Source organism: Mus musculus, chromosome 8 (genome assembly GCF_000001635.26).
Source record: "Mus musculus strain C57BL/6J chromosome 8, GRCm38.p6 C57BL/6J".
NCBI lineage: Eukaryota > Metazoa > Chordata > Mammalia > Rodentia > Muridae > Mus > Mus musculus.
This window is the reverse complement of record NC_000074.6, coordinates 71,534,115-71,542,906: the sequence shown is the minus strand read 5'-3', so window position 1 is coordinate 71,542,906 and position 8,792 is coordinate 71,534,115. Positions and strand designations below refer to the sequence as shown.

The window sequence follows — 8,792 nt, the reverse complement described above, 5'->3', positions numbered from 1 at the left end:
GAACACCTTTGAAAGTGCTCCGCAAAGCAGCTAGTACGCATGCGCAAGCACTGCTGACCAGTCCAAAGTAACCGTGGAGACCCGCCCTCTGGACGCTTAAGATACGTTTGCGGAAAAAAGATTAGAACTCCCGCCCCTAAATCACTACCCAGTGTGCGGAGGGGGCGTTCACTTTCCGGACGGGACTACATTCCCCAGAATGCTGTGCGGCATCACCCTGTGACTCCTGCCTTCTGCAAGGAAACTTAACTGGTCTGGAGAGGAGGCCTGGTAGATATAGCCTGTCATTTCAGGGACTTAAAGAGGCGCATACAAGATGGTGAAAAAACCATACGAGATAGTTAGACTGATAACCAGTCTAATTAAGCCAATTAAAACTAAACGAGTAGCCGGGCATGGTGGCGCACGCCTTTAATCCCAACACTTGGGAGGCAGAGGCAGGCAGATTTCTGAGTTCAAGGCCAGCCTGGTCTACAGAGTGAGTTCCAGGACAGCCAAGGCTACACAGAGAAACCCTGTCTCGAAAACACCAAAAACACCAAACAAACAAACAAACAAACAAAAAAACCTACACGAGTCCTTTAATAATAGCCACATGTAGAGTAGCCAGAGCTTAGGGGTACAGCATTTTTAAAAGCAAAACACTTAAGAACCACAATTGTATCATTATCAGGGTCTTGAGTAACCTTGTAACATCCGTCTTTTTTGCAGAGATTGCAGTATTTTCCAGACACAAGACAATTATTTATGATTTACACTTCCTGTAGTTATTTTAGGTTTAGGTTTTAGCTAACACAAACATTGTCGTTAATACATCTAGACATGGTCAGGGACAAGGATAGTCCCCAGACTGTTGCCAAGACAGGTGTGGCTATTAGTGCGTGGGAGACTGAGAGTGTCTAGGCAGACACAAGTCAGTCAGAACAAGAAAGTGATGCCTTAATCATTTCTATTGCAGGAATTCGAGGTCTACCTGGGCTACAGGATACCCTGCTTTAAACAAACAGACAACAAACAAACCCCAACAAAACAAAAAAAATACTTTAAATACTAGCAAAAAGGAAATGAACCAAAAAAAGAAAAAAATAGAGTAGAAAGAAGAAGTTTGAAACACTTTCTGTTCTAGGATTTTGACCAAAGAGATCATTGTGGCTATGCAGCTGTTGACTTAAATAACAAATAATATCGCCCTGGAGGCCAGTTCACTAGCAAGCTAGGGGTTTCGTTGTTGTTCTGGTTATTTTTGTTTGTTTTGGTCGGTTGGTTTTTGAGGCAGGGTCTCTCAGGTAGCCCTGGATAGCCTAGAACTCACTATGTAGACTAGGCTAGCCTGCAACTCACAGAGATCTACCTGCCTCTGTAAGCTTTATGGTTCTTTTAGAGTGAGGGACCCTCTTTCCTATGGGCCTGCAGGTGGAATGTGGAGCTTCCACCCACGAGTACTACTTTAGCACTCCCCTGCAGGGTCCGACCCACACCCTGGGGTATATTCTCATTTATGTATTTGTTACTATTTTTAAATTTTGTTTTGATTCTTTGTGAATCTCACATCATACACCCTAATCCTGGGGTTCTGAGTTTTGCCCAACCCCACAGTTGGGATGTGAAAATTTTTCTTGGGCAGGTGGAATACAGAGATGCTAGACTGCGTTTGCCCTGAGCTGCTATCCGATGCTGGGCTGGAGGGAAGCAACAATACACTGCTCTGGGGGTGGGAAATCACAGTGTAGGATGTAGGAGGCCAAAGTTGGGTCCCCTGACTCCTGGGAATCCAGTCTCCTCTGGAATCAGCATGGAATCAGCAATGAAGGGGGCCCTCGGGCTTTTGGGGAGGGAAGGCAGGGCCAGAGGTTCTCACACTGCTGGACACCCAGACACTATTGGAAGTCACAGAGGAGCAGAGAATAGAGTGTCCGGGTCCATGTTCCTGTGATGAAGAGCTCAGCTCATTGGCAAAAGTCCTTAGCTTAGCAGCAGTTGTCTGGAAGCACAAGGAGTCCTTCTGTGGGAGACTTAGAAGACACAGCTCTGTAAACAAAGGCTTCTCCATTCTCTCCACTGTGGTTCTTGATGAAAGAGACAGTCCTTGGTTCCAAACTGTTTACTCATCATGCTCATCATGGAAACTGTGTGCACAACACCTCCTCAGGGTGGACCAGAGATTAAATACCTTTTAATCCCAGCATTTAGGAGACAGAGCAGGAGGATGTATGAGTTCAAGGTTAGCCTGGTTTACAAAGTGAGTTCCAGGACAGTCAGGAAACCCTGCCTGGAAAACCCAAAAATGAATAAGTATAAAAAATAAGAATAAATTTTATAAAAAAAATATTTAGTTATTCTATCTGCATGTATACCTGCATGTCAGAAGAAGGTATCACACCCCATTACAGATGGTTGTAAGCCAACAAGTGGTTGCTGGGAATTGAACTCAGGACCTCTGGAAGAGCAGTCAGTGCTCTTAACCGCTGAGCCATCTCTCCAGTCCAAGAATAAATATTTTAAAAATACATAAGCAAACAGGGTGTGGTGATGCACACCTTTAATCCCAGCACTTTAGAGGCAGAAGAAGGTGGATCTCTTTGAGTTGAAGGCTAGCCTGGTCTACATACCTGCCAAAGCTATATAATTAGACCTGTATCAAAAACAAACAAATCCAGATCTATTGAAGAAAAACAAATGTCCCTTAATCTTCAGTGTTAATGAAGAGACACAGGAAGCCTGCCTCTGCACTAAAGAAGTCAGCACCCCTTCCCTGCTCCTTCAGAGATGCCTCTGGCCTTTGGAGAGGGCAAACAAAGAGGGCCCAGCCTGGCACCACCAGAATATTGCAATTCCCCCTTTCCCCTTTCATGGTAGCACTCCCTGTGCCCTTCCCAGCCTTGAGCAGGCTGAACAGACCTGAGTGTTTGCCACAATGCACCTTAAGGACCTAGGTGGAGTCATATACCTTTGTTGCACGTACAACTTATAGAGGAATTTAGAATAGACTGCCCACTGACCTTACTTTGCAGCATAATCCAGCTGAAACAAAGGATGGGTCTGTGGGCTCTCCCTATATAAATGCAGTGCCGAATTTTTTGTTTTGTTTTGTTTTGTTTTTTGGTTTTTGGTTTTTCGGTTTTTTGAGACAGGGTTTCTCTGTGTAGCCCTGGCTGTCCTGGAACTCACTTTGTAGACCAGGTTGGCCTCGAACTCAGAAATCCACCTGCCTCTGCCTCCCAAGTGCTGGGATTAAAGGCGTGCGCAGTGCTGAATATTAAACTTGAAGCCTTGATCAGAACCTTGGCTTGGCTTCATTTGTCTCCCCCCACCCCATCTCTTTTTAATTTCCAGCCCCGCTTTCAGGTAAACCCAGTTCATCCATGGCTGCTGGATGTCTACATCTCCCTTTCCCCTGAAGAACCTCCCCAGGGGAGGGGCAGATGCCAGCCTTGGGAACAGACAAAAAGCAGCATACCCTACCCTCCATGTCACCGAGACTCACCCTCCCTTTGATTAATAGCCAATGCTTCTCTGGTGCAGATGGCTCCTGCCCTTGAAGGAAGCAGGGACCAATATCCTTGAAGTGATAAAAAGCCCACTCTTGGACTCTGGGAAAGAAGCAATTAAGTGTTCCCAGACAGCTGTGACCAGTTTGTAAAATGCACTAGCTTCTGAAAGTGTATTTTTCCTTTTTTCTTTTTACTTTTCCCAGCTCAGGAAAGTCCCTTTCCAGCTGCACCGTTCCACCCCACTGATGTAATCAGGTTTGAAGGATGGCACTTCCTTATCACCTCCCCAGTCAGGTAATCCCAAAGTTTGAGGATCCCAACTTATGCATGTGCATATACATATACATATACATATACATATACATATACATATACATATACATATACATATACATATACATATACATATACATATACATATACATACACATATATTCCAAGCCCCAGGACGAGAGCATCTAATTCTTAACCTTTGAGTAGAGAAGGCTTGCAATCATATAACAATAAAGACTCTCTTTGTTCTTGCATCAAACTCGAAATTCCTGATGTTGTTCTGGGGTTCCTGAGAACTGGGCATAACATTGGCATTTCATCTAGGCTCCGCCCCACAGTTACCTGGCAACAGCCAGGTGTGCCTGACTCACTATAAAAGGGGCTGCTTGCCTCTTCCTCTCTTTTCTCCTCTTCTAGATCTTGCTCCCTTTACCCTCTTCCTCCTCTCTCCCCATTCCCCTCCCACCTCTCTCTCTACCTGTTCCCGGCTAGCCTCTACTCCTCTACTCTCTCTCTCTCTCTGCCTTTCTCTGTCTCTACTAGGCCCTCAACTCCCCTCCCCATGCCCTAAATAAACTCTATTCTATACTCTACATCCCATTGTGTGACTGGTACCCTGGGGGCCTCAGCCTGGGCCTGCAGAAGCACCCTCTTCCCCCACACCATACCACACCCCCATCAAACATATCCCTGGCTTCTTTTTCTTTTTATAAAACACAACACCGAGTCCTCCTATGCAAACTGGTCTTCACAAGGACAGAAAACGTAATCTCTCCATATACTAGTGCTTTGGCCACACAGTTTCAGTCCTGAAGAGAACCCCTTGACTGAATGTGGTCTGCCCTATGTGTCCTCAGTAAAGACTCCATAGTGTTTTGAGGTGGGTACCATTCAGGACATTCAGCGGAGCCAGGGAGGATTCCAGAGTAGTGGAGCACACCTGCCATCCCAGCACTCGGGAGGCAGAGACAGAAGGATAGGAAATCAAGGACAACCCCTATGCTAACTCCAGGTCATGCTTCATGTCACTTTTGCCCAAAGCCAGGCCAAGCCCTCTCTGAGTGCCTGGTGCTCACTGAAACACTCCTTTTTTACCCCGTTCACAGAGGTTTTCCCGCAGGCAGGTTTTCCCCGCCAGGTTGCTCCTGATGCCAGGACAAGAGCTGGGAGGCACACTTTGCTACCTGGCCAGGCTTGGTTTCCTGCCCGCTGCTCTGTAGCCACTATTCTCAATATACAGATTCTCAATAGCTCCCACGATCCTTTCGTGAATGGAGACCCCTGACCTCAAACCTTGGCCTTTGGTCTTCAGTCCACAACTGAACCTTGAAGTCTTAGTTCCCCTTCTAGGAGACCAAACCGACAACCGGCCTGTCTCTGCCTCCCAAGTGCTGGGGTTAAAGGCGTGCGCCACCACCGCCCGGCGGACAGCCACTGTTAAGTCGAGTCCCAAGCCCACAGGCACCAGGTGACTGGCCAGCGAAGGCCAAGAATTTGAGTTGAATTCCAGAAGTTTCTCTTGCTTCTAGGGGCATTCCAGGAAAATGAAACTGAAAGGCTGCAGTTTCTCCACTAGCAGTTTGCAACCCGGCGGCTCTAGAATTGCGTTGGACTCCTGAAGTTGCTATTTGCTAGAAGCAGTGGTGGGGCGGGGTTATGCTAATAAGGGCGTGGCCTGGAAAGGGTTCCTGAGCCCTCTAGGATCGACGGATCACATGGCGCCCTCTTTCTATCACTATCTGCCCGTGCCCATGGATGAGATGGGGGGGAAGCAAGGATGGGGCAGCCACCGGCAGTGGCTGGGGGCCGCGATCTTGGTGGTCCTGTTCGGGGTTACCTTAGTCATCCTGACAATCTACTTCGCCGTCACAGCGAACAGCGTGGCCTGTAGAGACGGGTTGCGAGCGCAGGCTGAGTGCCGGAACACCACGCACCTGTTGCAGCGCCAGCTCACCCGCACCCAGGACAGTCTGCTGCAGGCCGAGACACAGGCAAACTCCTGCAACCTGACCGTGGTAAGCCTGGAATCCGTCCCCTCCAGTGGCTTTGAAACAGCCAAGCAAGTCCCCCACCCCCACCTCGAAGGCCAGCTACTAAAGACTGAAATCCTGGGAGACCTTAGAACTCCCTACAGCTCTGCAATCAGGGGCCTCAGTATCCTCCCTTCCTTTGGTGACTCTCCAAACTTTGTGTAGAGTGCTTGAGTTGGAGAGCTCGAACCTGACTTAGGGACCAGCATTTGGCTTCACTGGGATATCACTCAGCCCTGATTGAATTTTTTGAAACAGGGTCTCCTAAATTGCTCCGGCTGTCCTAAAAGTCACTCTGTAGACCAGGCTGGCCTCAAATGCTGCCTTTCAAGTGCTAGTATTAAAAACATGAGCCACCACACCTAGCAAATTATTGAAACTTTTAATATGTCTCTGAGAGACCTTGTCTGGGAAGCCCGGTTCTGCTGTGTGTTTGTGTAGGAGAATATCTGGAACTTTCTACTAGGGGTTAACTACGAAGAGTTTTCAAACTCCTATGTGGGCACTTAAAATTGCCGTTTTGGAGATTACACCTTGGTAGGACTGGGTGGATACGGAGAGTGTTGGAGGGGAACCTGAAAGGGGCTTTGCTTGAGAAGGTCTCAGATGCCTTTGCCTGGAAGTTTCCTAGGGGCCAGGACAACAGCCAACCCATGTTTGTGCCGCTTTTCTGATCAGGTGACCCTTCAGGAGTCCCTGGAGAAGAAGGTGTCTCAAGCCCTGGAGCAGCAGGCCCGCATCAAGGAGCTTGAGAGTGAGAGGGGGGCAGGGGGAGGGGGAGGTCCAGTGGAGCTGGGAGGGAATAGCTTAGGCCTCCAGGTTGGGACTTGGGGAGAGGTGCTGACCCACATGAAGGGGTGGCAGGGTCATGAGCCCACTGCTTGGAAGTTTGGTTTCTTCCCAGAGACAGACAGAGTGCCAGGGATGAAGGAATAAAGCTTGGGGAGTGGAAGTAGGGGTTTATGTCAGCAGAGAGCAGAGGGTGGGTAGGAAGAACGTTGTCAGGAGGGTGGAGGCCACAGATCTGCTGGGTTTCCCAAGTGTTCTCTAAACTGGTGCTTCTACAGCCCTGCAGAAGGCCTTAGGCTGGCCTTCCTTTGATTCCTTTCTCCTTATTACCCCACCCCCACCCCCTCTGCCTGACCACACTGGCTGCTGTGTGGCCTTGGTGGTTAGATGCATCCCAGGTGTTCCCTTGGGGTGCTCTGGCTGTCCCCGCCCTCTCCCCCTTCTGGCTGCTCACTTAGCAGCAGTATACCGACCAGCCCTCTGCTTGTGTCATCGCAGATGAAGTCACGAAGCTGAACCAGGAGCTGGAGAATCTGAGGTTAGAGACAGCTCTCCCTGCCCACCGCCACCCACTCCCCTCCAGACTGCACTTCCTTCAAAAGCTGGGCTCCACTTGGCTCACACAGTCTACAGCTCAGGTGTGAGCTGTGAAGAAGGCCTAATCAGGAAAGCCTACACCACCACCGTGGGGTGTTGAGGACCTGAGGCTGAATACCCAGCACCCACTTACAGATTGGCTGGAATTATATGATTGGAGCTCCATTCTGGAGGACAGACAGAAATATCCTGGAGCTCACTGCCTAGCCTGGTTAGCCCAAACAGTGAGCTTCATGTTCAGGGAGCAACGCTGAACATCTCTGGCCTACACATGCACCTACACAAATGAACACATAACAGCTTGTACACACAACACCCCTACACACACACACACACACACACAAAGAAAGCCCATCATGTGTCTGAGTGAAGAGTTTCAGAGGGCCGGGCGGTGGTAGTGCACAAACGCATTTAATCCCAGCACTTGGGAGGCAGAGGCAGGGGGATCTCTATGAGTTTGAGGCCTTCTTGGTCTACAAAGCGAGTTCCAGGACGGCCAGAGCTGTCAGACAGACAGAGAGACCCTGTCTAGAAAAACAACAGCAGCAGCAACAGAAAGAATACAAATCAGAGCAGGCAGAAGAGGCGACTCAGTGCCTAGAGCACTCGCAGAGCAAGCCAACAGCTAGAGTTTGATCCCCAGAACCGACGTGCATACCTCTGACTCCATCCACATGCCACACATCGCACACAAAGTAAAATAAAATTTAAAAAGAATAAAAATTGAAGCAAAGAAAACATGAATTTCAAAGACTAATAGTAGGGCTAAGGACCTGGTAGGACTCCTGCATAGAATCCTCAGAGAGGGGCTAGGGGCATGGCTCAGGGGTGGAGTTCATGTCTAGAATCCCCCAGTTTCATCCCAGTCCAGGAACATATAAAAAGGAAGCAGATCAGCTAGACTCAGGTGACCTCTGCCACTCTCTCTACCCAGGATCCAAAAGGAGACTTCTAGCACAGTGCAGGTGAACTCTGGCAGCTCCATGGTGGTCTCCAGCCTACTGGTGCTCAAAGTGTCACTGTTCCTGCTCTTTTGAGGACTCATTAGTTGGCAGGTGAGGGACCCAGTCCAGGGGAACTTGTGAGGACCCCAGACCCACGGGGGCAGGGGGGTTGGGGATGGGGTGAAGAGGCTATGCATGTGGGATATACTTGGGCCCAGAGTGGCCCAGCTCAGGGAGGAGGCATGGCTTGAGGTGGCGGGGGCAGGGTGGCAGTTAACCTTTGAACCTTCCCTTTTTCCCAGGTCACAGTTGTTTGAAGTCACTATGGGTCATAGTGACTCTGGAGAGGTCCTGGCAGCCCTGAGGATGTGGAAACCACTAGGGGGCTCCAGATTGGGTCTTCCTCCGCAGAACTTTAGGACTGGGGAGTGGGGAGGGAGTTCTGCTTTATTGCTTTTGCAGTTATTGGGGGGGGTCACATATTTCTGGTGTCTTTGACCTGGAAAAATAAAGTAATTTAAAAAGAAAGAGCTTGCTTCTAAGTTGCTAGTATCATTGGGTGCCTGGCTTCCCTGCTCTGCTTCCCCACAGTCAGGGGCCACCCTACAAGTTGAGGTGGACACAGTGTTGCTAATCACACCAGTCCCCCCCCATCCTATCTGCTGGAA

The 8,792-nt window shown here is 49.2% G+C and overlaps 1 protein-coding gene across 1 annotated transcript; it reads left to right on the top strand.

The window, feature by feature from the left end:
• The first annotated feature begins 5,434 nt into the window (after window positions 1–5,434).
• Bst2 (bone marrow stromal cell antigen 2) lies at window positions 5,435–8,652 on the top strand. Its single transcript, NM_198095.3, has 5 exons — window positions 5,435–5,779; window positions 6,473–6,548; window positions 7,082–7,121; window positions 8,115–8,235; window positions 8,427–8,652. Exons 1-4 carry the CDS (start codon window positions 5,480–5,482, stop codon window positions 8,215–8,217), a joined length of 519 nt encoding a protein of 172 aa, NP_932763.1. The 5' UTR covers window positions 5,435–5,479; the 3' UTR covers window positions 8,218–8,235; window positions 8,427–8,652.
• Window positions 8,653–8,792: the final 140 nt, after the last annotated feature.

Coding starts and splice junctions, on each gene's coding strand:
- Bst2 (NM_198095.3), top strand. CDS start 5,480: ATGGCGCCCTCTTTCTATCACTATCTGCCCGTGCCCATGGATGAGATG. Junction 5,780..6,472: donor ACTCCTGCAACCTGACCGTG/GTAAGCCTGGAA, acceptor TTTTCTGATCAG/GTGACCCTTCAGGAGTCCCT. Junction 6,549..7,081: donor CCGCATCAAGGAGCTTGAGA/GTGAGAGGGGGG, acceptor GTGTCATCGCAG/ATGAAGTCACGAAGCTGAAC.